This window comes from Passer montanus, unplaced genomic scaffold (assembly GCF_014805655.1).
Source record: "Passer montanus isolate IOZ18808 unplaced genomic scaffold, ASM1480565v1 scaffold53, whole genome shotgun sequence".
Lineage (NCBI taxonomy): Eukaryota > Metazoa > Chordata > Aves > Passeriformes > Passeridae > Passer > Passer montanus.
The window spans coordinates 6,379,970-6,406,478 of record NW_024370263.1 but is presented as its reverse complement, the minus strand read 5'-3'; the positions used below and the strand labels follow the sequence as shown (position 1 = coordinate 6,406,478).

General features: G+C 40.8%; 2 protein-coding genes across 9 annotated transcripts in view; one reads left to right on the top strand and one right to left on the bottom strand.

Annotated features, from left to right (window-relative positions):
* The window catches only part of MTRFR (mitochondrial translation release factor in rescue), a 3,635-nt gene extending 2,191 nt beyond the window's left edge, over positions 1–1,444 (bottom strand). Inside the window, exons 1-2 of the mRNA XM_039724502.1 lie at positions 1,326–1,444; positions 386–696 (exon numbers count right to left, since the gene is read on the bottom strand). Coding sequence (XP_039580436.1) covers positions 386–661 — 276 coding nt within the window. The 5' untranslated portion in view covers positions 662–696; positions 1,326–1,444. The remainder of the gene's footprint in view (positions 1–385; positions 697–1,325) is intronic.
* A 130-nt stretch (positions 1,445–1,574) lies between these two features.
* MPHOSPH9 (M-phase phosphoprotein 9) lies at positions 1,575–25,018 on the top strand. Of its 8 annotated transcripts, XM_039724495.1 has the most exons (25): positions 1,926–1,985; positions 2,694–2,773; positions 3,795–3,927; positions 4,150–4,300; positions 5,518–5,607; positions 8,503–8,939; positions 9,191–9,314; positions 9,993–10,083; positions 11,271–11,392; positions 11,766–11,891; positions 12,653–13,089; positions 13,697–13,855; positions 14,798–14,885; positions 15,770–15,985; positions 16,817–16,864; positions 17,230–17,294; positions 17,731–17,832; positions 19,486–19,623; positions 19,774–19,949; positions 20,666–20,830; positions 21,144–21,264; positions 21,587–21,690; positions 22,502–22,707; positions 23,075–23,143; positions 24,031–25,018. In XM_039724495.1, the coding sequence occupies exons 3-25, from the start codon at positions 3,821–3,823 to the stop codon at positions 24,130–24,132; spliced, it is 3,444 nt and encodes a 1,147-aa protein (XP_039580429.1). In that variant the 5' UTR covers positions 1,926–1,985; positions 2,694–2,773; positions 3,795–3,820; the 3' UTR covers positions 24,133–25,018. The 8 variants fall into 8 exon arrangements, 7 of the variants coding, with proteins under 7 accessions (XP_039580428.1, XP_039580431.1, XP_039580427.1 ...); XM_039724494.1 differs by lacking the exons at positions 1,926–1,985; positions 2,694–2,773 and adding an exon at positions 1,575–1,706; XM_039724497.1 differs by lacking the exon at positions 2,694–2,773 and having other exon boundaries at positions 1,913–1,985; positions 13,019–13,089.
* The last annotated feature ends 1,491 nt before the right edge of the window (positions 25,019–26,509 follow it).

Sequence of the window (26,509 nt, the reverse complement as noted above, 5' to 3'; positions counted from 1 at the left end):
TTCCTCCATGAGAAGTTTTTATATTTATTTTTTTTTTATTTTTATTTATATATAAACTTTTCCTCCATGAGACTCTTTACTATTTATTTATTTTTTTATTTTTATTTATATATAAACTTTTCCTCCATGAGACTTTTAACTATTTATTTTTTTATTTTTATTTATATAGAAACTTTTCCTCCATGAGACTCTTTACTATTTATTTATTTATTTTTATTTATATATAAACTTTTCCTCCATGAGACTTTTTAATATTTATTTTTTAAATTTTTTTTATTTATATAAAAACTTTTCCTCCATGCCACCTGCACTTTATGCTTTATTCTGAAAGGAGACCTGCAAGTCCTGATGCAATCTGTGACTCGGTGAAACAAAACACAATCACCTTCACTACAATCCCAGATGGAACATGCTTCAGGACAACACAGTTGTTTGTCTTGTTTGTGGCTTGGCCTCCTGGGCCATCACCTCTTACAAACTGTTCCTCCAGCTCGGCCTCGCTCAGCTGCAGGAGATTCAGAGAGTTCTTTTTCCTCGCTGCCTGCAGCAAGGGAAGGCTGGGCAGAGAGAGCTGCTGCCTCCTCAGAGCCCAGCGAGCCCATGAGGGTGTTTGCACCCCTCTCAGGAAGAATGCAAAGGGGAATAAAGCCGGAACATTCATGCAGAAACCAGGATGAAACTCCTCTGGAACCAAACCTGGAATGGAATGGGAGAGAGGGGTTTACCATGAGAACCCTTGCTTTGAGATGAGCTGCTTCAGCTGCACGTATTGAGCAGCATTTATTTCAATATTCACATTTATTTGCAAGGTTACCTGAACTGCTTTCATTTGCCTTGAAACTTTTACAATGCTGAATAGAATTTTGGTTCTCAATATAACTATGTTTCTTAAAATATTTTGAAAGGGATCTGGAAAACAGTAAATAAAAGAATACTCCTACCAACACTTGGAAAATACTAAACATATAAAAAGAAAAAAACCCAAAACAACAGAGGGAAAAGAGGTTATTTCAGTCTTGCAATCCGACCTGTAGAGACTAACTGGGAACCTGATTTTTCCCGGGTCAAGGAATTGACAATGTTATCAACAAAGTGTGAATTTCCCTCACGGATAATGAGGAATGTCAGCTCCTACTCCTGCCGGTCTTTAGCAAGGCATAAAGTAAACAATTAAACGGTACATGGCGGTATGTTGAAATACTTTATTTGGCTCAGAGGAAAATACTCAGTGTGTGAAGAAGTGCCACTTGGCAATAAACAGAAAATTTAATTTAATTTAACCGAACCGAACCAGGCCAGGCCCGACCCCTCCGGCCCCCGCTCACCTCCGCCGGCGCTCCGCACCGCGCATGCGCCCGCCGCGGGGAGGGCGGTGCTGCCGCACTGATTGGCATGCGGCGCGGCCAATCGCTGCGCGAGGGGGGCGGGGATCGCGCTCGCCCCCCAATCGGTTCTCTCGGGGAACGGCGCCGCGGCGCGCGCCAATCCGCTGGCGGCGGCGCGCGGGCTTTGCCGCGCAGCGAATCAGCGCGGGAGGCGCGCGCTCGAGGCGGCCAATCACGGGGCCGGGCCCGGAGCGGAGCGCCCTCTACCCCCGTCCCCGGGTTCGAAACTCCCGGCCGGGCGGTGCAGGGCCGCGCCTGGTCCTCGCTTCACGGCCGCCGGAGGAGGCGGCTGCCGGGCGCCGCGGGCTCCCAGCGATGCGGGTACGAACCGAACGCGCCCGCGGGCGGCCGGCAGGGGCAGCGCCGCCGCGGGAGCCGCGAGGCCGCCCCCAGCGCGCCGCCCCTTTCCCCGCAGAGTGACGGGCGCCGCAGCCAATCGGGGGCGGCGGCGCTGTCAACATCGCGGAGCGCGAGGCGCGGCCGCCCAATGAGCGCGCGGGGGCGGGGCTTGGCCTGAGCGGGGCGGGGCCGCGGAGCCGCTGTGGGGCGCTGGTGCAGGGACGGGGCCGTGGAGCGGCCGCGCCGAGCGCGGGGTGACCTGTGAGGGGCCGGGCACGGCGGGGCCGGGGAGGGGGTTACGGGCTGACGGGAGGCTGGGGACGCGGCCGGAGGGGTCCCCGCGGGGGCTGAGCCCTCGGGGCCCGGGCGGCTGCTGAGGCCGCGGCAGCCCCGGGCTCGCTGCGCCGTCTGGGGTCCCTCAGGGGCCGTGGGGAGGTGCGGGCCTGACAGCGCTGAGGGCTCGGAAGGAGCCGGGTCTGGCTGAGGAAGCGCTGCAGAGCCTCGCGGGCTGTGTCCGCGCTGGCCTTAGCATGGAAATCAGCGCCGATGTTTGAGTTCAAAACACCCCGCGGTTTGTTTTTGCCAGCCGTGCCCATTCTGCAGCCGCGTGGCCGCACAAGCACCGCGCTGTGCGATCGATGGGTGACAGCGCTCCCGCAGCGCAGTTACCGCTCGCTAATATTTTTTTTTTTTTAATATCGAGAGCAGACTTCTAATGAGGTTATGAAACGAGCCTGTGTCACAGCTAAGTCCCACCCATTTGCTGTGCTGCTGAGATAGGCCAGCCATGGTTCCATCCTGGGCTCGGGGGTGCCTGGTGCCGCCCCCGTCCCCTGCTCCAGTCGCTCCCCCAGCCTCAGCTTGAGCTCTCGGCTTAGCAGCCCGAAAACCTCCGGGTTCTGCGGGCTTCTGACCTCTGGAAAAAGAAGAAAGCCATGTTTTTTTTCTTGTTTTCTTTACCCCACGAAGCTGTGCCAGAGGGATGTGTGTGTCTGTGATAACTTCCTTCCAATTCTGGCATTTTCAGCCCTACCCTGAGGAGATAGTGAGTGAGTACCCAGAAAACATTTCTGCTCAAGCCAAGCAGCAGGCTCCAGTAAAACAGAAAATAGGACAGTTATCCATTAGTTTCTTTCTGGTGAAAATATTTTATATTTCTGAAAGCATTAGAGACATGTCTCCAAAAACTTGCAAATAATGAAGACTTGAATCTGTAAAAGCCATCAGCCCACAAGCCCTGTAAAGGGGAGTTGTGCTTTGGAGGTGTTGTGCTTCTTTAAGGCAGCAGGAATTTATTCTTAGCATTATCAGACTACCAAGATGATATTTCTTAATGTCTCCTTTTGCTCTCCATCCATGAAATGATCATAAGGTTTTTCTTCAGTGTTAGAGCACAGGCTGAATTCACCAGGGTGTGCAACATGCTGAAATAAGCCCTATGCAAGAACTGGTTAATTAATTATTTCAGGGGTTTTCTTAGTGAAAGTATGCAAACTGGAAGAATATTTTAGTCTCTTTACAACCAGTCTGCTTTGAGTGCTGTGAGACTGTGGCCCAAGTGTTCTGTATTTATTTATTTATGATGCTTTCAGTTAACCAGCTGCTGTTTTCATCCAATGTGGGATTCCTGTTTGACTCCTTTTTTGTTGTTTTATTAATTGGTCAGCAATGTAGCTCAATTTTTAAGCTTTCTGATTTAATGTTGCCATAATAACAATGAAAGAAGTGATCTGTGAAAAAAGTAAGCCAAGCATTACACACAGAAATGGCAGAATTGATTACCCCAGTCTAACTCAGTTGATCTCAGTTTTATTATTTTCGGTGAGTGTGTTTCTTCCAGTGAAGGTCAGCTCCCCAGTCACATCTAGATACATTGACAATAGGAGATTTCACACCTTGCACATGGTCTGTGGAGCCCCAGATTTATAAAAAAGAACCAGCCAGAGCCTGAGAACACGGTTTTAGCTGGAATGTTTTGCATTCCAGCCCAGTCTGGAGGTGCTGGGAGTCCTTGGCCTTGTGGGAAGCCCTTTAAAGAAGGAGAGTGATGTTTATTCCCTCTGTTTTCAGGGTAATGTCTTACTTGGGACCAAGATATGGAAAACAGCACTGTGGTGAATTCTGTACAAGAAGCCCCTTTGTCCTTTGCAGACTCTGATGGCAGAAACACCCACAGCTCTGTCTGCAGCTTGAATTCTAACAGGTAACCTGCTGAAGGAGCCACTAACAAATACTTTGATTATTTTGGTTTGCTTAGTTAGCATGCCTTCACAGTAATACTGGTATTAAGGTGAAATTTTTATTTCAGCATGATGAGGGTCCTAAATTGAGTGTGTAATTCTCTTCTGGCAGTCTGGCATGTGTAGTGTATTGCTGCACACCTGACACAATAAATAATTGAGCTGTTTTCCTTGTGTTTCACTAGAAGTCCTTCATCCAATCCCAATGGAGTTTCTGGTTACTCAGGGAATGCCAGGTCCTCATTAAAGCCTGGTTCTGTTGAGCTGCTTGCCTCCTTTATGCAAGATATCCAGAACATTGGACATGCTAACTCAGAAATTGTGAGGAACTGTGAGGTAATTGATATTAAATTTTGTTTTCAAAAAGTGGTATTAATGTATTTGCTTTGCATTTTGGAAGACAAATCTAATTATACAATTCACAGCAAGAACTGTGGTTATTCTTAATAATGGGGCAGATCCTTGTACAATAAATGAACTAATCACCTGGCTGGATTTTACTGCAGTTTTATCTTAGTGTTTTACAATAATTTGTCTTTGGTGTTTTATAAAATAATAGTATTATATTAATTATTTATATATATTATAGTATAATATGGATCTGAACATTTTTTCCCAAAGTTACAATGAAGATAGGAAGTTCTTGAACTGAAAAATTTAAACCATTAAAACTGTATCACATCAAACTGGTCTGAAATGATCCTAGAAATTAGAAGAGTTTTTTTCTAAAAATGGGTCTGTTTTGCTTGACTTGTTTTTATAATCCATTTGTAAACATGCGTTGGGGATTAGTTTGTTTCCAGATTTAAAGCAATGCAAAAATAATGATGTGGTTTCAATGAACTAATTCTCCCAAACACTTTTTGGAACGTTTTTTGTCCTTTTGTATTTTACATTTTATCATTATTTTTAGTTATCATAAGGAGCATCAGTTTTGCACACCATGGGCTTGTTCTTGCAGATTTTTGAGCTCTCTGGCTGGGATCCATCCAAGTGTGTGTTGACAGATGCTTAATTTGGGTTCTCTTTAACACCTCCAGGAACAGAATATTGATGTCTGTGTCCCGTGTCCTGTGCTTCAAGCACCAGGCTCCATAAACATTAACATAAAATAGTTTTTAAACATCAGATTTTGCCATGTTTCAGGAATGCTGTGCATTTGATTTTAAAAAAAAATTATCTCTTAGTTTCCATGACATAATTATGCATCATGGCCTTTAGCTGGATTGCTGAGGGGAGGAGTTTCTCACTGAAGTGCATGGACAGAAGGGTGTTTAATTCTCAATCTTAGAATTGCCTACAATTAATGGAACTGGAATCAACCTTTCCAGAATTTGACTGTTCTCTGCTGGCAGCTGTTCCTACTTTTAGTTTCCATTGATTGGCATGGTGGGGGCTGAATGTACTGTGGGGTGGGCAACCACAGTGCTCTTACTCAACTTTGTATTGTGTCAACACCCAGGGATAGCAGTGCAAAGCTATTTGTAGCCAGAGAAAAAGGTAAGAGGTGCAATATTTCTGTGCTTTAATTATTTCACTTTGTGATTTAATAGACAAGGTGGATACAGCTACTGAGACTGGTGGAAAAACAATGCCAGGAACAAATAAATGCCCAGCAAGAGCAGTTCCACCATCAGATCCAGGTAAGTGATGACTGTTCATGGAACTAGATAAAGCTGAATGATTTTTTTCTCCCTCCAATCCCATGCTCCTCCAAAACAATGCAGAGAGGCAGTTAATGGAAGTGGCTGACTGGAGTGCTGTTTAAAGGAAGCATATTTGAGACAGCCTTGATTAATTAACAAAGTAATTGTTAGGAACCGTTTCAGGAGTGATTTGTGGATTATTTGTTTTCAGTTATTTTGTTTTCACAAACATTTGGTTCAGAATGCTCACCTGATAATGGGATTTTGTAGGTACAAGGTTTTTATTAACTGTTAGACTGTATAATTTCTAATTTTGAGACAATATAGCTTTCTTTTCATCAAAATAATATTATACAACTTGCCATCCCCTCATCCAGAGAGTATAGCCCAGGAAAACCATCACTGAACACCCATTTCACCTTCAGCTGAACAGTTTCCTTTCTGAGAATGAAAAATAACCCATGTGAAGGTTCATATTTTTGCTGAACCCTATTTAGCCATTAGAAGAAAAGCAATGTATATGTATATATAACAGACAGTAAATATATAATGCTTAATATCTTCATCATTTTGGTTGCTGTTTTTCCCTTCCCTTTCCTGATGCCCTCCACACTAGTAGTAATCAGCAGTTCCTGAACTGAATTACCAAGAGGTACTGTCCTTTTATCCTATCTCCTGTTTCTCCTGCCTCACCTCCCCACCCTCCCTGCCCCTTTCCATCTTGTTGTTTTCCTGTTTCCTTACCCTTGTTTTTCCTTCCTCTTACTGTAGTGGTTTGATTCACTTGTTGCTGATCATAGTCTTTACTAATCCATTGTGTTGGCTTTGCTGGTTTTTGTCTTTTTTTAATAGGAAAGGCTACCTCTGGAAGAGCTGAGGGTGTGTGTCAGCAGGGGCTTTCTCTCTGCATGGGCTGCCCCACTAAATACAAAATAACAGCTAGAAATGAGATATTTTATGCATTAAATAAAATAGATGGGGCTGTTCCAAACTTACCCTGGTGTGCCAGTGACCTAGTGAAACACTGAAACACAGGCAGCTCACACATTGCAGTGAGAGTAATAAAAAGACACAATAATAATTATAATAATAATCTGGTTTTTGTGGTAGAAAAGCAAGGTGCTGATCAGCACTGACATGACTTTGAGATAAGGTTTGTTCCCTGCTGGGTTTCAAGACCAACTGTATAAAAATGTCCATCCATGTGAGAATAGGGATAAACCAACCTTGAGTTCCTTTTGGAATCAGTGGGCTCAGCTCTTGGTTTTTGTGATCTATACAATAAAAGATAACCGTGCCAGGGACAAGCTGCATCATCCCAAGATCAGACTTTATCAAAGAGATTTTAAAACCAAAATTACAATCCCAAAACTGTAGAAAGTACATCTTATTTTTCCCTTTTTTCTTTCATCTCTTGAAGTTATTTGTGACTATGCAAAAAGAAGTAAAAATGCAATTTAATTGGAACAGGAGCCTTTCACTTTTCCTGCACAGGGTATTAATGACAAAGATTAAATGTCAGCAGTGAATCTGATCCTCTCTCCCCCACTCCAGTTCTGTTCTTTCCCTCCTGTTCTCCCTTCCCTGCCTTCCTGACAGTTGGATCACAGAATTAAAAAACAAGTGGTTGCTGCAGTCATGATTGAAATCATTAGCAGAACATAAAACTTTGTAGTGGAAGGAAACTTCATCCCAAGTTTTTTGTTTATTTGTTGTTTTTGGCAGGGAAAGGCTGAACTGAAATTCAGTTGTTTGTTCTATTGCAAGTTAATTACAAATCTGAGGCTTGATCCTGACTAGCAGTACATGCAGGTTCCTCTGAAATTAAGTCTTCTTTTTTATTTCTTACTTGAGAGAATAAATCATTTTTGTTCAATTTGTGCTCTCCAGTTGCTATTCACATGTGAGTAATGTACTGTAGTTCTGTGAAAAAACACGAGTTCCATGTTCTTAAAATTATTGCAAGTTTTTTCCTTCTTTCTTTCCTGAGGGAATTAGTTTGAAATATATTCTTGAAAACAATTCTATGCTCTGTCCTGTCATGTGCAAGAGTTGTGTGCTCCTGCAGTTCAGTAATCTCAGTTGAGCTCTGCAGAAGTGCTGGCCACAGGCACAAATGTGAAATCTCTTCACAGCCCTTGGCAAAAGCATTAATTATTTCTCAGAGCTGTTTCAGTATTTCCAGAGCACAGCTGTAAAACTTAGAACTTCAAAAAGTTACTTACCTAATATACTGAAATAAGTCTTGTAGACTAAAGAGTAAGTGACCTCTTAAATCTAGTGATCCAGTTTTGGGTTTGCTTCACTCCATCAGACACCAAAACAATCAAAAGGTAGAACTTTGTCCCATGTGAACCTAACAGCAAAATACCTAAATTGGGTTTTTAAAGTTGAGTTTTATGCAATAATCTTGCAGAGGTACATTATTCCTATTCTCATGATAGAGTAATGGTTAATACTTCCATCAAAGCATCCTTGCAGTCTTTAAAAATGTATATCCAAGTGGAAAAGTGTTTCAGACTTAAATTTAGCCTGGATAGTTTGTATTTCTTGAGCTGGTTGGTAGGTAACTATAGTTCTGAGGGCAATTAGTGAATACATTCATGCATGTTTTTTACATGAATAAATGACTACTGAGACTCGTAATTCACTGCATGGAATTAAGGATTGTTCCCATGGACATGTTACTGTTATTTTTACTGTTTTATTTATATTTTACTGTTATGCACAGTATGTATTTATCTACTTTATGCATGAGATGTCTGCACATGAAAACCCGGAGTTATATGGAATAAATACTCTAAATAATTAATCCCACTAATAACACGAATGGAAGATGCACCTAAACAGGAGCGTGATTTCTGATGGGAGTTTTGCCTTTTCCCCGCGCAGCTGATTCAGGATGAGATAAAGGAGCTGGTGAGTTTGCAGAGCAGCACCTGGGCCGGGAGCCGGGCTGTGCCCGCCCGGCTCGGCCCCAGCTTCCCCTCGCTGCCCAGCCCCATGGGGATGTGCTCGGAGGAGCGGGGCAGCCTCGGCAGCCAGCTGAGATCCGCCGAGGGGGAGGCGCGGCAGGAATGTGCGGGCAGCGAGGCCTCCATGAACAGCGGCTACGGCTCCCTGTCCACCTCGGAGCTGAGCCCGGCCCAGCCCGGCCCCGGCGCGGGGCACGCGCCCCCCGGGGCAGGCCTGCACGCTCAGAGTGAAAGAGAACTTGCAGCAAAACAACCGCAGGAAAGCCGTTCATCAGCAAGGAGGGATAGCTTGGTTTTCCCCGCTGGGTTGGAACATAAAGGTGATGAAGATCATCAGCGTGGGAAAAAACCCAGGTAAGTGATGAACTTTACAAATATGATAATTTATTAGAGACAGTCCCATTCAGTGAAAGCTGGTGGTCACTGAGGACAGGACATGTCTGAGTTGAATGGAACCTCTGCATGTTCTGCTGCTTGATAGATAAATATATTTATTTAGCATGGTGTTTCTGAGTGATGCAGGTCTGCATCTCCAGTGTTTGGCTGTTGTAAATAAATTTAGGGGAAATACCTTAACATGTGTTTGTGTGTTTCTTACCACCTAGTAAATCTTTAACGTCATGGGCACAAAAGTTGAAACAAACCCAACCAAAAAGAGTAACTGCAGATGAAGTATGTGTGAACTCTATGCAAGAAAATGAGAGAGTGAAGAGATTACCACTTGAGAATGTAAGTCTCTTTTAATTTCATTATGTTTTTCTAATGCTGTTCTTGTAAGTGGTATTTTTTCAGAGTTACAGAATGTTCTCATTCAGTATATATATATATGCTGAATATACTTTCATATTTTAGGCATTTGAGTTTCCATTCACATATTTAAAGTTCATGTGGGCAAAGTTTACTTCTTGGATCATTCCATACTTAGGCACAGAGCTATTTTGTCTTATTTTATTCATTACCTAATTTTTGTCTTAACACCTCCCTGAGTGGCACATGTTCTCTCCTTGTAGAGATAATAGCCACGCTCTCAGCTGAGGCTTCAGGTCATGGTCATTTATTGTGCCTGTAATTTTTGAAGGATCTTTGATTTCAGCTGGTGATGCTTCTGGCATACAGGATTCTTTGTGTGTTAAGGCATTAACCACTTAGCTCAGGACAAAAACACAGGCACATGTCTTAGGAAATATCAGTTTAATGATAGGGCTTAGCTTAGTTCCACTTTGGCTGTGATTACCCTCAATATAAATTCTGTAGGTTTGGATCATTCTGTATAATTGTATTTAATCTCTTTGCTTAAAAAGACTCATAACATTTACATGCAATTTTAAACCTTATACCCTTGCTTTTTTATTTTTTCCTTTGTCTTGTGATTTTCCATCTGAATTTGTTTTTCCATTGTAATTTTAGACAGACCTTACTGATGCTGCTTTGCCACCATACACTTTTTACCTCAATCAACCCAAGGAAAGTCCAAATTCCGTAGTGTCAGAAGCTTCAGGTATAGTTGATTTCTTGTACTTAAATTCCCTTTCTTTTAAGTTCTCATTTTTAAAACTCATACTGGAATGCATCTCCAATAACTTCAGGGAGGTGAGGAGGATTGAAGCGCTGACAAGCTTTGCTATAGCATTAATTCTGCTTTTTGCTCCTGTTTTCAAACTGATGGCAGCTCCTGTGTACTGCTGCTGGCAGATGTAGGACATGCAGCAGTTGGGATTTTTTTTGCAGATTTCTCAGCATTTTAAAGCTGAACTTTGTGTTTGAAACTGTTTCATAATGGAATTAATATCATGGTAGGGTATGAGACATTAGCATCAGTGGTGTGGTAATTACAGGAGTTCATGGTAATAGAGGCAGAATTCCTTCCAGCCAAGGGCATGATTCTATAATTGTGTAAATAGACAAGGACAGAATAATGCAGTGTGTAACCTGGTGATTCCTCAGTTTTGGGGGGAGGATTGCTTTTTTTGGTTTTTTGGTAGGGCTTGGCTTTGTTTTGGGTATGGTTGGTGGTGGATTTGCATGGGTTTGGGGGTTGTGGTTATTGGGATTTTTTATCAAAGCCAGACAACTAATTAATGTATTTTGATCATAACAGGGTGGATTCATTTCAGTAACAAACAGGGGCACAGAGATGCAGCCCTGCAAACTGTGTATAATTATTGCTTCTTCACCAGCCCTGAGAGAGGGACACATTTAAGAGATTGGAGTGGGACTGAGGCTGTTCCTCTTGTGCCATCCCTCTTAGTCCTGGTAGTTTGTCTCTGCATGTCTCTGCAGAGTGCTGCACAAACAGGAGTTTGTAATATCAGGTGGCTGCCTGGGATTATCCCTTGGGTGGTGCCAGTTTTAAGTGCTATACTGGAATCATTAGAAATGTAAGTTCATGGTAAATGAGGATTTGCCCCTTGAACACCAAATCTGTGTGATTTAACTGATTTATAGCTTTTGTCCCTGGTGCTGTGTGATGGGAGGCTGATTATCTTGCCTGTGCTTTGCATTGAGATTTTTTGGTCTGGTAACAAATGCTCTAATGATATCCTTAAGCACTAAATGCAAATAACTAATACACCATTTTTGTTACTGACAAAATAACATTTTACTAATGGGTTTTGGATTCCTGTTCTATAGCTGCCAGCTTGAAATCTGTAGAATTAATTTTCTTTTGGTATTTTTTCTCATCAGGACTTTCATACTGGAAATTAGATGAAAAGGAGATGTATCACACTTTACCAGAGAATTTCAGAAGTGACTTACCTGATGTTTTCTCCAAAAGTACCACCAGTACAAAAGTACCACCAGTTCAGGTAAACTTTGTACATGTTTAAAAGTTGTTATGTAGTTGATTTTTGTCTTTGCTGTTTGCCTGTGATGGAGAGAACTCTTTTGTTATCTCAGTCTCTCCATACCCTGGCTCTTCATTATTCCTGCACCCCACTAACCTCACTTGGAATTTACTGACCTTTTGTCATTCAAAAGAAGCTCTGTATAGGAGATGAGAAGTGACTAACTAATATGTTAAAGGTGTATGTGCCTTGATAAAAACCCTTTTTTATCTTGAATAAAGCTGTGTGTTCTGAGCTGCTTTATTAGCTAAACTCACCCCAGAATTTGCTTATCTCTGTTGGGGGTGGAGGATTGTGTTCAGAAAAAGTAATGTTGCAATTTTGCCTGTTGAAGTTGTCTTCTGCTGATGAAGGGAAGTTGTCATCACTGAAGGAGATTTATCATAAAAGACAAAGGGAAAGCAAGCAGATGCCAGACCAGAGTTTTATGCCTTCTTCCCAGCCAAGTCACCCACCAGAGGTAACATTAATTTCTTTACATCACGGATCAGTTGAGGATGTGTTGGGCTGGTTTCACACGGCTTGGCCCCTGCTGCCACCTCCAGAGTTGTGCTGGAACAGCACTTTGAGCAGCTTGGGAAAGGATCCAGCTTGGAGGAACCTCTAAGAACAGCCTGGGCAGAGAAGCACCTTTGCTGCACAACCTTGAGGATGCCGCAGGGACGGATCCGCTGCTGCTGGGGCTGCAGCTGCTGAGCTGCACCTGGAGCTGCAGTGCCAGGGTTTTCCTGCAAGAAAAGTTCGTTCCACCCATGGAACAGAACAGCACAGGTTGTGGAAATGATTCTTTCTCATATCTTTTTTTTAATAGCTCTCAGTCCTGTATATAACCCAGTAATGGTGGCTGCTGTGTGACTGTATTGTTTAGGTAATTGATGAAGTGCTTTTGTAACCCTGCAAGGTTATTGTTTCAACACACAGACATGGTAGTCTTTCAGGTTGCATAACTGAAATTTCAGAGGTTTTCTACAAAGCTACAGATCTTGGATATGTCCTTTATTAATGGGAACTTAGAAAGTCAAGTTGCAATTATTGGGAATGTGTATTGTCATTTCAGTGTTGCAGGTGCCTTCATTTTGTTTGTCACTTCCAAATGATTGTAATAATATTCAGTATAATACCTGCAGTATGTGGTATGGTTTACTCTTGCCTTGGGATAAATTTTGTTCTTGTAAATGGAGTTAAATCACAGTTTTTTTAGCATTGTAACTTATTTCCCAGATCTTGACATTGGACCCAACCCTGCATATGAAGCCAGGCCAGCAGAACCAGGGACTCTGTTTTTTCAGGACTCCTGCAGACTCTGCTCCCTTTTCTCCAGACTCTATGGCAGAGCCCGGATTTCCAAGTCATTGTGACACAGACTCTTTTTCACAGACAAGTCATTCATCTCAGTTAGATGATTCTCCAACACCCCCTGCGAGCAGCAGAGCTGTGCACTTGGACCTGTGGAGAAATCACCCATTCCAGGGTGAAAACAGGGCCAGCTCTCCCTTCCCAGTGGCTTACAGGGATGCTGACAATGATAATTCTGTCAACACTGAGGAGGAAGAAATACTGACTCTAACTCCATCTTCTGTTACTCAGTGTGCTGACAGCAGTTTGCCAGATTACAGCCTTTCAGTGGCATCTCTTGAAGATCCTGTGGTAATGTCAAAGTAAGTGATTTTTTCTTTTTTAAAAGTCAGGAGTTTGGTACTTTCGTGAAAGGAATGAAACAACAGTAGTGAGCCAAACAAAATATGTGAGTTCTCTTGGTCATGTCTCTTTATAAATAAAAATAAAAATACATCCTTCCCTCATAGGCTTTGTGAGGGAGTTCACTTAGACAGAGAATTTCAAATTTCTGTGGAGGAGTTATTTTCCTCTTTAGAAACAAATGCGGAGAAGCACAAAATTTACTGTGTCTAGGAAAAATAAATATCTTCCATTCACTGCTGAAGCTCTGATGATTTGCACTGGACAAGCAGACAGGGCATTTATTCCATGTATGAGGGCTTGTAAAAAAGTAAAGCTTTATTTTGTGTTTGTGTATATTATTTGTATATAATAATAATAATAATATTTACCTCTATTAATGTGATGACAGAGCTGTCATTGCTTAGGTGACAAAGCTGTCTTTGCTTTAGGTTGAATCAAATAGAGTTTTGTAAGAGACATTTATATGCTGAGTTCATTATGTGCAAATGAATCCACAATCCACAAATGAATCCACATGGTCACGTGGATGGCTGGAATTTTCTAAAATTCTTATATTGAAAATAGGATTAGGCAGAACCTGAGGGAAAAACACGCTCGGCACATCGCTGATCTCCGAGCTTACTATGACTCTGAGATCCAGAGCCTGAAACAGCAGCTGGAGTGCAGCCAGAGAACTGCTGCATCTGAGGAGCTGAAGAAAATCAATCAAAGCCTTGCTGACAGGTACTGTTTGTCCTTCTTGTCTTTCTCTTTACATGGTGCTCTGTATATTTTAAAGACTGAGTATCCTTGTTGGGAATATCTTGAATAGTTTATGTCCCTCTTCAGTTCTGAAGATTTCATGCATCTATGATACTAATATTTCCCTGTTAAATATAAATTTTGCATTATTTAATGTAGTTTCTAAGTTGTGGCTGCCCCACCCCTGGTTAAGGGGTTGGACAGGGTTCTGAGCTGCCTCATCTTGTGAAGATGTCCCTGCTCTTGGCAGAGGACTTGGAACTGGATGAGCTTTAAGGTCCCTTCCAACTCGGGCTATTCCATGTTTCTGTGAGGATCAGCTCACTGTTGTTAGACAGTAAATGTGGTGTTTGGACCACAGTTCTTGTTTGACCTCTTTTTTTCTGGAGCCAGTGCAAGCTTTCCTCAGGACTGGCTGGCAGGCAGAGGTGCTCTGAGCAATTTGTAATGGAATGATTTGTGTTGGGAAGATTCTGCTTTCCTGTCATGCTGGTGAACATCATCCTCCTGTACCTTCCATGTCACAGCCACAGGTGACACAGGGAGCAGTCCTGAGTTCATTGGTGCCTTTACCCTGGAGTCTGTGTGCCCCAGCTGTGCACTCCATTACTTACAGCTTCAGTGTTTGCTGTACAGAGAATATTGATGTGATTTCTGTGGAATTATTGCCAGTTAAAACACATATTGCAAATGTAGACAGCTGAAATACTGCACCAAATTTGTGTGTTCCCAGTTTCCTTCTCATCCCAGGCCACCACAGCCCTTCTGAGCAGAGACACTGCTGGGGCTGAGAAATGTGAGAGGAGATCACAGGCAGGGCACCAAAATTGGTGGGGGTGCTTGAGGAAGGAAAAAAGGCTATAAAATGTAGGTTTATTATTTGAAATTTTCAAGAGATTGGTGTAATCTCTTTGTTCTAAGTAGGTGTGACCAGTTGGATTCAGCTCTGAATGAAGCAAGTGCTCACATAAAAGCCCTTGAAAATAAGAATAATCAGCTAGAAAAGCAAGTGGTAAGTATATGTTCTTAAATCAAGTTGCTTTTTAAGTAAAAGGGTAAAATAATTAACTTTTGCATTAATAAGCTGGTCAGTGTTTCCATACTTGCCTCTTTTTATTCTTAACCTTTCCCTTAATAAATAACATCAGCCCACATGTTGCACAGTGATTTTCCTACCTGACTTTCTTAGGATTCCCTACTTGAGCCATCATCACTGTTGCTCATGAACTTTTTTCCAGGTTAGCAGGAATCAAATGAAATCTAAGAATGAAAAACTGTGATGTCTTTATCACATTCCTCTTTAAATATTCTTTATTTATTTATTTTGTTTTAATTACTTTCTTATTAGATTGTGATTTAAAAAAAAAATCTCACTTATGCTGGGGCAAAAATACTGTCTTTAGGTATATTTGCAGTTTTTCTAGCTAGACCAGACCTATTTGCTTGTACATAAATTAATGCATAGCTGCATTAATTATTAGTGAAATTAATTAATTATTAGTAAATTAATGATTATTAGCTAAAAACCAGGACACTTTGTCATGACAGTTGAACTTTGTCATCAGAGTTAGACACCTGCAGAGAGTAATCCCACCTTCTTTAGTCATTTCTCTGTGCTGGGAAGTAAATCAATCAGATGGATTGGAGGCCTCACCTCTAGATATTTAAAATCCTGTAAAATAAATACATTTTGGGTGGGTTTAATCTTCATTTTCATTCTTTCCAAGTCAAAGAAATAAACAGAAATCTTGTTTAGTTCACGTACATGTGTACCCTTGTTTTCTGTGCGGGCGATTTTAACGTGGTTCTTTGAAATAAAAATAATCTTAGAAATAAATCATCTGCCAGGGAATAAGAATGCCTCAGACAGTCTGAAGGATGATTTCTGTCCTGCAGGCAGAGTGGAGGGAGCGTTTCTGTGCCGTCAGTGACAATTCCAAAGCCCTGCAGGAGCGGCTCGAGGAGATGCGCGCGAGCCACAAGGAGAAGGACAACACCATCAGCCGCCTGCAGTCCAGGCTCAGGGAGCTGGAGGAGGCTTTTGACAAGGCTTACAAGTTATCTGACAATAAAAACACAAGGCTCCAAGAAGAAAACAAAATGTTTCAAAATGTGAGTAAGAAAATGGATGATGGTGTTGGCAGGGGGACGACAGCAAGTCCCAGGTGTGAAAAATATTCTGAGTTTACAACTGGGAAGTCTTAAGGCACAACGAGAAAACAGAAATTCCTCAGCTGGCTCCTTGCTAGGCTGGGTGTTGGAGGGAAATGTGGACCTAAAAGATATTTTTAAAAAATTATTTAAGGCACCAAGTGTATACTTGATGAGGTAACCCTTGCAGTATTCTGTCTCTAGAATTTTACTACTCTAAGTTGAAGATATTACATGAAATTATTTTAGAAAGTAATTTTTCATCTCTTAAGCTTGTTGGAGATGGACTAAACTTTTCATACCTCATCCCAACTTGCTAAAAACGTTCATTGTGTATGATTTTTAGACTGAATCTAAGGAATTGCTCCTCTGATTCTTTAGGAAGAGCTTTATGGAATGTTTAAATGGACTGGCAGAATGGGTATTAGCTGGAATCAAGTATTATTATGCTCATTCTTTTTTACAATTGAAATTTCAAAAGACCAATTCACTTTTAAAGTCTCTGAGGAATCTTACTGGTTCATTCATTCAGTTTCTTTAGAGGCAAATAATGTGAACATTAGAAATACATTCTATAAGTAGCTCTGTCTCCTCTTGTCCTGTCTATAACTTTTTGTTCCAATTGGAAGATGTTAAGAAGAACTTAACAAATACTATTAAAGTACATTTTGTATCCCCTGTAGTGCTTCTGCATGTGTTAGCCAAGCTGTTGAGATGATTTTACAGCAGCCAACAAAGCTGTTAATTGACTGTGGTCTCACTGTGGGTTGGTGTTCTTTTGTTTTGTTTTAGCTTTTAGGAGAATACGAATCCCTTGGAAAAGAACATGAAAGAGTAAAGGTAGGCACACAGTGGGTAATTAAAAACCCAAACATGCAAACTTTGTGATAATATTCCATGGGATTAGCTGAATTAACTTAAATGTTTTGAAAAAGCTCAAACAGAAAGATCCATATTTATCTTTACTGATAACTTTCTTCTTCTGAGTCCTGGAGGGAAGGGGAAGGAAACTGGAATCTGTTATTTTCCAGTCATAGGCAGCAAAAATACTGCAAAGTCAAGGCTGAAGAAATTTAATGGACCCTTTGAACTAGGAAGGTGTAATTGATGTGTTGTTTTCAAGACTGATGTGGAGTTACGTGGGTTTTATTTAATGCACTTCTGTAGTTTCTGGCCTTTTTACATTTTTCTTTGTGTCCTCGTAGGATACATTAAATACAACTGAAAACAAATTGCTTGATGCAAACACAGAGATTTCTGATTTGAAAAGGTAACTGTGAAACTTATTATTGTTTGAACAATATGAAATACAAACTGTGGGCTAAATGTCTACTCCCAGAGTGTGAGGGCTGTAGATCTTTCTTTCAAGTTTAATCACATTTTATGAAGCATTTCATGTTGCTTCATGCTACTGGTACAAACTAAAAATCTCATTAATTTAGGATATGCATTTTTTCTACTTCCTCTGCTTCCTCAGCAGCGTTGCCTGGTGCTGTCTTTCTGGCCAGATTACCTGATTTATTTAACTTCAAATTCAAATACATATTTATATCCATATTTAGATAGAGATGCATAGACAGAAATACAGCAGTTGCTCTTGTTCTCCTGCTTCATCCAGAAAATCTGAATAAAAATGAGCACAACTCTTAAGAAATATGATGTTTCTTTTATGCCATTTAAATAATCTCCTATTGCATCTTTTTAAGGACAATTTTAAAACTCGAAGCTCAGCTCAAGCAGGTGGAACATGAAAATGCACTGAAACTTCGCCATATAAGTGAAAATCGTTTAAGAACCTCTTGTGCCAAGTAAGTGAACATTCAAACATGAAAACAATGTGTTTTAGAATAACTTTTAGCATGTTTTGGCTAAAAATGGATCAAGATGAGGTCAGTCCATGGGCTGAACTGGATTAAACACATGTGATGTAATCCAGAGATTGGATGTGCCAAGAAATTATTAAACCCAACTGAATACTCTGGCTGATGCATGTCTGACTTGGCCAGCTGTCCCTGCTCTTCCCAAATGAGCATTTGCTGGTCTCAGCTGCTCAGCTGAACTCCCATACTCCACAAAGATCTTGGGAACACCATCTGATAGTCCAGTTAGGCATAGGAGGTTTTCCTTGTGTGCTGTTGGTTTGAAAGGCTGAGTCCTGCTCAGTTCTAAATATCATTTGTGCAGGTAACCTGAGAGTAGAGGGGAAGTTCAGTTAGCGTTGGTTTGAAAGGCTGAGTCCTGCTCAGCGTGGTTCTAAATATCATTTGTGCAGGTAACCTGAGAGTAGAGGGGAAGTTCAGTTAGAATGGACACTCTGCTTTGAATTGGGATTTATGTGAAGGAAATTGTAGTTGATCTGTGCACTGCTTTTGTTTGTTTGAGGGTTTTTTATCACGTTTTAAAGGCCTCAAAAGCTTTGTCCCCCTCTGGTTTTGTTCCTCAGTCATGGCCTGTTCAGTGTCTCTCCCATTTCAGCACTGATGCTGTGGAGCCCAAAATGACAATTAATGTGGTTTGGGGATGTCCAGTTGGATGCATTGAACAGGATTATCTTGGGGAGATTTGAATTTTGATGATGACAAAGACAGAAATAATTTATGTATTAATATATTAAAGGGACAGATTTCTGTTTAGAGCTCTTTTTAACATTGATGAGCCAGACCTCTCAACAATGAACAGAAAAAAGGAAGGCCTGGACATGGCAGACCATGTTCATCAGGGAGGGGGATGTAAGAGCCAATATGGATTTAGAAGTTAATCTGTCCCTAACTGATCCCAGAGGCTCAAGGAAAGCCTCATTCCAATTGAATGCCCAGCAGGATGGATTTACAGAATAGTGCCTGTAGTTCATAGCTTGGGTAAACAAGTCCCTTTTTTCCTAATTATCTGCTTTCCTGTGTACAGAAATGACATCTTTCTTTTGATATCTCAAGATAATGATCTACTAATTGATGCTTATTACTTGATATTTGTCACTCTTAGGCTATCAATGCTCGCTGGCTTTTTCTTGGTTTTTTTTCTTTTTCTTTTTTTATTTTTCTAATAATTGTTGTCCAAAGGAAAGCTGGGATCAGATGCTCTGAACTACTGCAGTAATCTCCACCAAATGTTTTCATTTAATTAGTTGAGATCTACTTGCAACCAAACCTGGGTCTGAGTAAGCAGCATTAAATTACAGGAAGATCTTTGTGGAGCTCTGCATTCTGAGCATATTGTGTAATTCCAACTGAAACCTCAACATATGGCTTTTCCCCCCCCCCCCAAATATTCTATTTTTACCTTACAAGCATGCTTTAAAAAGCAGATACTTTTCCCACAGTATTTACAAGTTTCTTGCATATTTGTTTCTGTTTACTGAAATAAATCACAGGTTTTTCTTAAAAAAACAAAACAGAAACAAACATAACCCCCCTCCCAAACTCCAAAGCCTTTAATAATTTTGAAGCTTTTTATTCCCACAGCAAGTTGGGAACTCCTGATGTCAGCAGGCGAAAATGGTTGATACCAGGAGCTGAATATTCCATCTTCACTGGGCAGCCTTTGGAGGGCCAGGAAAGCCCCAGAGACAACAGGCTGGAAGAAACCTATATTCCTTCTAGGTGAGCTGTTTTCTGAAACCTGAACTAAACTAAAATCTGAACTAAATTTCTCCATGTTTTTGTTTATTCTGTTTATGTTTGGGTATATGAAATGAAATAAAATAAAAAACTTGATTTTTTTTTTCCCTCCACCACCTCATACTCTTTAAGGCACCATTCTCCTCCTGAGAAAGACTCCTCACAGGAAGACTCTTCAGCCAACACAATAGAAAAGAAAGAAAATGAGATGTCAGAAGCACCAATTATAAAAGCCTTTAAAGAACTTGAAGAAGGAAAAATTCTTAAAGATTGGGGTACACAGACAGAAAAAGAAGATGCACCAGCCAGTAACTCTTATTTTTATATTCCTGAATGTGTCTTTACTGGCTTTTCTCTGTTTGCATGTCTTTTGGCTTTGGTATTCTCAGCATTCAAGTCCACCAGGCTTCAGTGGTGGGATGAAAACAGTTTTGGCATGCAAACTTGTGGGGTTCTAAGAAAATTCTAAGTTAGATATCTTAGTGATTTCTTTAGAATAGGGGGAATGCAGAGGTTGTTGTTAGGTCTCAAGCTGAAAACTAGTTAATGTCCCCTTTTCTAAGAATATCTCAGTATTTATAAACAGTTAATGGAGTCCTACCAAAGCTCTGGCTGCTGTACATCCACTTCTGTTTCCATGGTGTTGTATGGGAATGGAATTGAGGAAGTGGGACTGCCCTGAGCTCTTGGAACAATGCTGATTTAGAGAAAATGCTGAATCTTTCTTAAAATCTTGTATTCTGGGCCTCAGGCAAGTCCTTCAGCCTTTCCCAAAATATGCTTTTGTCCTGATTTCCACTGTTTTTCTAGCAAACAGTGTTACTCAGCATAATTTCTCCCTCACACACTGCAAAGATCCTTTTTCATGAGTTAAACTGTTCTGTGAGTAGGAAGAGAGACTTGAGCAGAACAGCACTAATAGCACTGATGTGAGGGAGAAAAAGCTCAGTTCAGGGGAATATTTGTGAATTCTTGTGTTGAAAAAGATTGATTAATATAAGAACTTTTTTTTTCTTTTAATCAGAGCCATCAACTCGCCGTCAGACTGTTGGGTTTGTTGAACCTTCTGTGGTTGCAAACCGATCTCCAGAGAAAGGGAGAGACCAGCACAGACCCAAACGCTTCAGCTCCCCCTCTGGCCAGAGGTCATCGTCCCTTCCTCCTGCAAACAGGAAATCCAGCACTCCCAGTCAGTGCTTCTCTCAGCTTTGCTTTGTGTCACTCAAAAAGCAGAATCAAAAAGGCTGCTCTAGAAGATGGAAAAATAGGGACAGGGTTTTTGCATTGTTCTGGCAGTCTGAAAAAAGTCTTGTCTTTTTAATCACAGAATACGTGAGAGTTCCAAGTTTATTTTCATTTTTGCATGTTGTGATGCACTTCTCATCTAATTTAGATAAACATGTAGACAGCTTTGAAGAGCATTCTTTTAAGCTGTAAGCACATGAGTGGGAGGTACTGCACTGGGGAGTTTGAGGTAGATAAACATACTTTGTCTTTTGCAGCAAGGAGAGAGATAATGTTGGCACCAGTGTCTGTGACATACAGCCCAAAACGATCTCCAAAGGAAAACCTCTCTCCTGGATTTAGCCATTTGCTCAGCAGAAATGAAAACACAGTGACAAGGTACGAGGCTGGTGAATACAGCTGTGTTCTGATCATTTTTAGAGCAGCAGGATGTTTATCCAGGCTGAATGCTGCTGTTTCTTGTTCATTAAATGTCCTCAGAAATGACTTGTGAAGATTTCTGAATATAAAGCTAAGTTGTGTTTTAAAATCTGGCCAGGAAAATCTAGAATGATTGAACAGGATTTAGAAGACTTACAGTCTTCTCCTAAAAAAAAAAAAATAATTGTTTATTCAACCAAAAGGTGAAAAAGTAGAAAACAATGTATTGCTTGATACACGACTACTACCAAGTAATTGCTGTGTGTTTCCTGCTCTGTAGGTTTGATATACTTCTGGATGACCTGGAAACTGGTGCTACTTCTACTTCACAGCACAATAATCCAAGGAAAAGGCTCCAGTTTCACTCACTAGATGATGTAGAAGGTAATCTGTCAAAGTGGAGGGAAACTGTTCTTTATTTTTGTACCACAATTCTTTCCACAGGGTAGAGCTGCTTAACTAGAAAGCTGATTCTTTACTCTGTGAAGTCCAACTTTTAAAAATCCTCTAAATCTTGCCTTATTCCTGTACACAGAGAAATCTTGTTCCTACAGTATTTTATGTATATGTCTGTGTGCACAAACAGAGTGGAACAAGAAAAATAATTAAGTTGAGAAAGGAGGGCAATACATTTCCCTGTGCTTAACTCAGTTATCCAATGCATATCTTAGTGGGGTCTGTATTAAGATGTACACACTGAGTCATACTAATAAAATCCTATTACTAAACACTGCATTATGGACAGCAAAGAGTAACTAATAAAACCAGTTGTTTCACATTTTTTTAAATGATTGATCTTTTCTCCCTTCTGTAGTTTTTGTCACAGTGTTCTGCTTTTTGGTTTTACCCATGCTCTTATTTAGACTGGTGTTTGCATGACAACAGTCAGCTTGGTGATATTTAGAAATGTACCAGTAAAAGTAATTCCTAATTAGTACAACACAGGAATCTGGTTGTTAACCAAAAAATATGCTGTGTGTTTCAAAGATCCCTTGAAAGATGACCCATAGAAATGTTTTGCATTCCTTTGGGAAGCTGTTCAAGGCAAGGACTGAGGCTTTGCTCATCCCTCTCCTGGGTTCATGCACTGCCAAAACCACACTCCTTGTGCTGCCATTAGTTTCTTTTTCTGTCCTGTGTAACAATTTCCCAGATAATTACAGAACAAATAAAAAGACTTCTGTCCTGTTGATAGGAAGGCAGCATTCAGGTGCCATACCCAGCTCCTGTACTGAATCTGTCAGTAATGGAATGAAGAAAACAGCAGCTTGGGAGGAGAGGAGCCAGAGACACGAGGCAGTGCAGTCACCTTGTGAGGAAGACTTCAAGTACACAGCAAGGATTCCAACTCTGGCTGAAACAGAGAGGCTTTTTGATGAGCTGACTCACGAAAAGCAACAGGCAAAGATTATTTTTGTTTTCAAGTTGTGAAAAATAGTAATTGTTCCATGAGAGGTGAGGGATGGAGCCATTTATCCATGGAATGCGTGGCTGAGATTCATCCACAGCTTCAGTGTCACTTCAGGAATGTGCCATTATCCTTCCCTGCTCTACTTGCAGTGCTTCCCTGTCCCTAAATTCATTAAAGGAGAGTCACTGTAGCAAACACAGTGTGGGTGGGGGTTGGCACAGTATTATGGTGTTAAAGAACAAAACTCTCCATGTAGCTGTAATCCATACACCTCAGCTCTCCTTCTGTAAGAGGAGTTAGGAAGGCTCATATTGGCTCTTGAAACCAATTTACAGCTGAAGTGTTTTCTGTTATTAGATTGAGGCTGCACTGAGCCGAATCCCTTGTTCTGGTGGAAGAATGACCTTGCAAGCAAGACTAAATCAGGTGAAAAAGCTTCTCTGTGTTACTGTTCTCTCCTGTTCTTCCACAATTGAGAATACATAATGTAGAGGAAAGATCCTCTAGGTAGTGAGTGTGATTACTGTGGGAATTTTTATATTGGTTTTTATATTGTTTAATATCTTCTATTTTTTGTACATGGGATGCATTTTGCCAAATTACTGCAAGAATAGTCTGTTCTTGTGCTAAAACTGAGAGGGAGATAAAGGCAGTGCATTAACAAAATGCAGAGACTATGAAATAGATCCCTGAAGCTGCAGAGAGGATGTTGGGCTGTAGGAGAAATTGAAAAGTTAGTTTTAGTTTGGTTGGGCTTTGTCTCCTTGAAAGTACAAAGTAAGAAGGTTAAAATAACTAGTTTAGGTGAAATCCAGGGAAGTGCTTTCTATGGAAAACTCTGCAGACTCTTAATAAAAACAAGTCTCAAAGTTGTCTTTTAGAGGTCCCTGCAAAGCTTTCAGCTTCAGCATTTCCTGAATTGTAATCTCAGGGTGTGTTATCAATTTATCAATTTGAAATTAAAAGTGCATTCCAGTTTATCAGTACTGCCACTCACTACAGTGATCAACTGTTCTTAAATATGCCTAATATTCCTAAATATGCCTAGTATTCCTAACTATCAGCCTGTCCTAATTCTTGTCAGGTTTCTCTCATGGAGTTCTGTAAGTCACATGTTAAAAAAGCCAAAAAATACATAAAAATAACATGACAAGTTATTTGGCTGGTTTTTGGGTGACAACAATGCACCTAAGGCCTCAAAAAGGATACCAGGAATATAGGAATGACAGCAGTTTCCTAATTTTAGAAGGATCATTGGATATCATTATATATTATTAATGCTTTTTGTTCTTTCTTGTAACTTCTCCTTTTAGGAAGCCCTGGAAGATCGTTTGGAAAGAATTAACAGAGATTTGGGGTTGATACGAATGACTCTGAAAAGATTTCATGTTTTGAGAACCTCTGCAAATCTTTGACAGTTCTCTCTTGACTGCAAATACACTTTTTTTTTTTGCACTAATATATAACAATGCACTCAGTAAATGCAAATTGTTTTGTATTTTTATAAACCCTCAGAAGTAGTTTTGCAACCATGTTACCCTTTACAAACAGCAATATTTTGTACTTCAAACAGCCACCTCTATTTTAAACGTATTTTGTTACACCTGAGAAATCAATGTTTATCCTGTATTGTAATATTTTTAGAAATATCAATTATTTTTAAATAGTGATATTCAATTTATAATAAGAAACTAAAAGGCAGCTTGTTTTCAGAAAAAAATGGTAGTGTTACCCTTTTGCACTTGGTTTTCCTCCACCATTTTATAAATATTTATGGTGTGATGTAAATATTAGCCAAGAGGAGATTTTTGGACTTTAATACAAAAAGCAACATGAGTTACCTGTGTTAAAGAGAACCACTGTTCTGTGGTAAATCCTTTTAATTCAAACCTTTATCATGGATGTTTCTCCTTGGGACAGAACTGTGAGCAATACTTGCACTGTGGCTGGCTGGGGCAGGAAAATCCTTCTGTGATGGATGTGGTGTCCCCCAGCAGCCACAGCCAGGGGTGTTTGATACTGTGAGTACCAGGACTCACCTGGCAGCCTCCTGCCTCCCAGTGAACAACTCAACTCCAGGACTGGAACCCTTTACCTGAACTTACTGGTTCCATGTGCCAGGCTGGGTTTTGTGCCAGTGTTCTGCTCGTGTGCATTTCATGTATTTGTGAACATAAATTAATTTTTCTTGGTGAAAAAAAAAAATACATATTTGCCAGTTGATATATTGTTGCATTACTGTCCAACATTGATATTTTGGTTTGTATTTTAATATTAAATAAATGTTTAATTAGATTCTTTCCTCCTGCCCAAGTACAGTAATAGGCTCTGGGATATTACAGCAGAGATAATGTAGGTTTTAATCATATTGTGTGTTTCAAATTCTGTCCTTGTTCAAGATGTTTAGCCACCAATGATGTGATTACAGGGCCAGAATAGCTGTCATAAAGGAAGCTTGAGAAGGTCTGATTCTAAAATTAGAGTGCTGTGGTTCAAGATATTTGATGAAGAATTGTCCAACCCATGCATGGTCTTTTCAAAAATTCTGTAGTTTTTGCAACCCCTTCTACCCTGTGGGCACTCCCAGTGCAAGATCAGAGCTGGGGAGAAGTCAAGGATGGGAGTTTCTTGTTTTCTCTTTTACTCTAAAATGCAGAAATTTGGGTCTGAATGCTTGGAGAGGACTTACTCCAATGTATTTCCAGTCTCCACAAAGAGATGTACAATTCTGATGGCATTCCATGTTCTCACTGGTAATTTTTACTTAGAAGAGGTGGAGGGGGGGAAATAATTTTTACTTCCCTGTATAACTCTATTCAGCTGCAGTTTTCCCACTATTCTGTTATTAACAGGTACAATTTTAGAGCATTCTTCAGAAATATCAGTCAGCTAGCAGGATTTTTCCAAGGAATCCATCATGGGAAAAATTCATGAGTCCAGTAATGGTCTTGTTTTCTTTCATCAGTGCTACAGCAAAACCAAAGAATTTTCCTGACAGACATTAGAGGCAAGAAGGTAAATCAGCTCAGCTCTTTCACTGCCTCTCCTTGTAACCTCCCTTCATCTCCACTTCATTCTCTCCAGCACTATTCATATTCATGGACTCTTTTTTATTACATCCAGAAAACTGAATTGTGAGTCAGAATTTATTTTTTAATCAAAAGTCTTCCTCCATCTGCTGGAGCTCTTTAGGCTATTTCTGCTCTATCCTGAAAGGGGGGAAAAAGTGTTGCTTTGAGTAAACTTCTAGGCCAACCTTGTCCAATACGTGACCTGTTCCGTGTGGTGCCTTTGGCCTGATTCATCAGAGGGGCAGAGGCTCTGCAGTTCCAGATTAAAGCAGTGGGAGGCCTGAATGCTCAGTGCTCCTGAAAATCAGACCCGAAGCACCAAAAACTGGGACACAGGGAGTGTGCAGTGCCTGCTGCCCTGCCCTTTGCTGGACATTGTCCTTTTGTTTTTAATCCCCTTGCGACTTCCTCTAAACACCAGAAAATTGCCTTGTTCTTTCTTTGAGGACACATAAGGATTTCCAGATAACCAGAGAGGCTTTTGCTTCCTCTGTGGAGGACTTTAGTCATCTTCCTCTCGTGTTTTCACCTGACACCTCCCAGCTATGTTGGTGTTTATCGCCTTTCCAGATCTGCAAGGTCCTGCCTGGAGCCCCAGGCTCTCCTCTGCCCCAGTCTGCCCTTGCAAGACACTCCCAAGCATGGTTTTCTCTATGATAATAAACATTTCAGCTCCTCCAGCTCTGAGATTTAAACTTTGGAAAATAAAATTTCTTTGTTC

Coding starts and splice junctions, on each gene's coding strand:
- MPHOSPH9 (XM_039724494.1), top strand. CDS start 3,821: ATGGAAAACAGCACTGTGGTGAATTCTGTACAAGAAGCCCCTTTGTCC. Junction 3,928..4,149: donor TGCAGCTTGAATTCTAACAG/GTAACCTGCTGA, acceptor GTGTTTCACTAG/AAGTCCTTCATCCAATCCCA. Junction 4,301..5,517: donor AAATTGTGAGGAACTGTGAG/GTAATTGATATT, acceptor GTGATTTAATAG/ACAAGGTGGATACAGCTACT.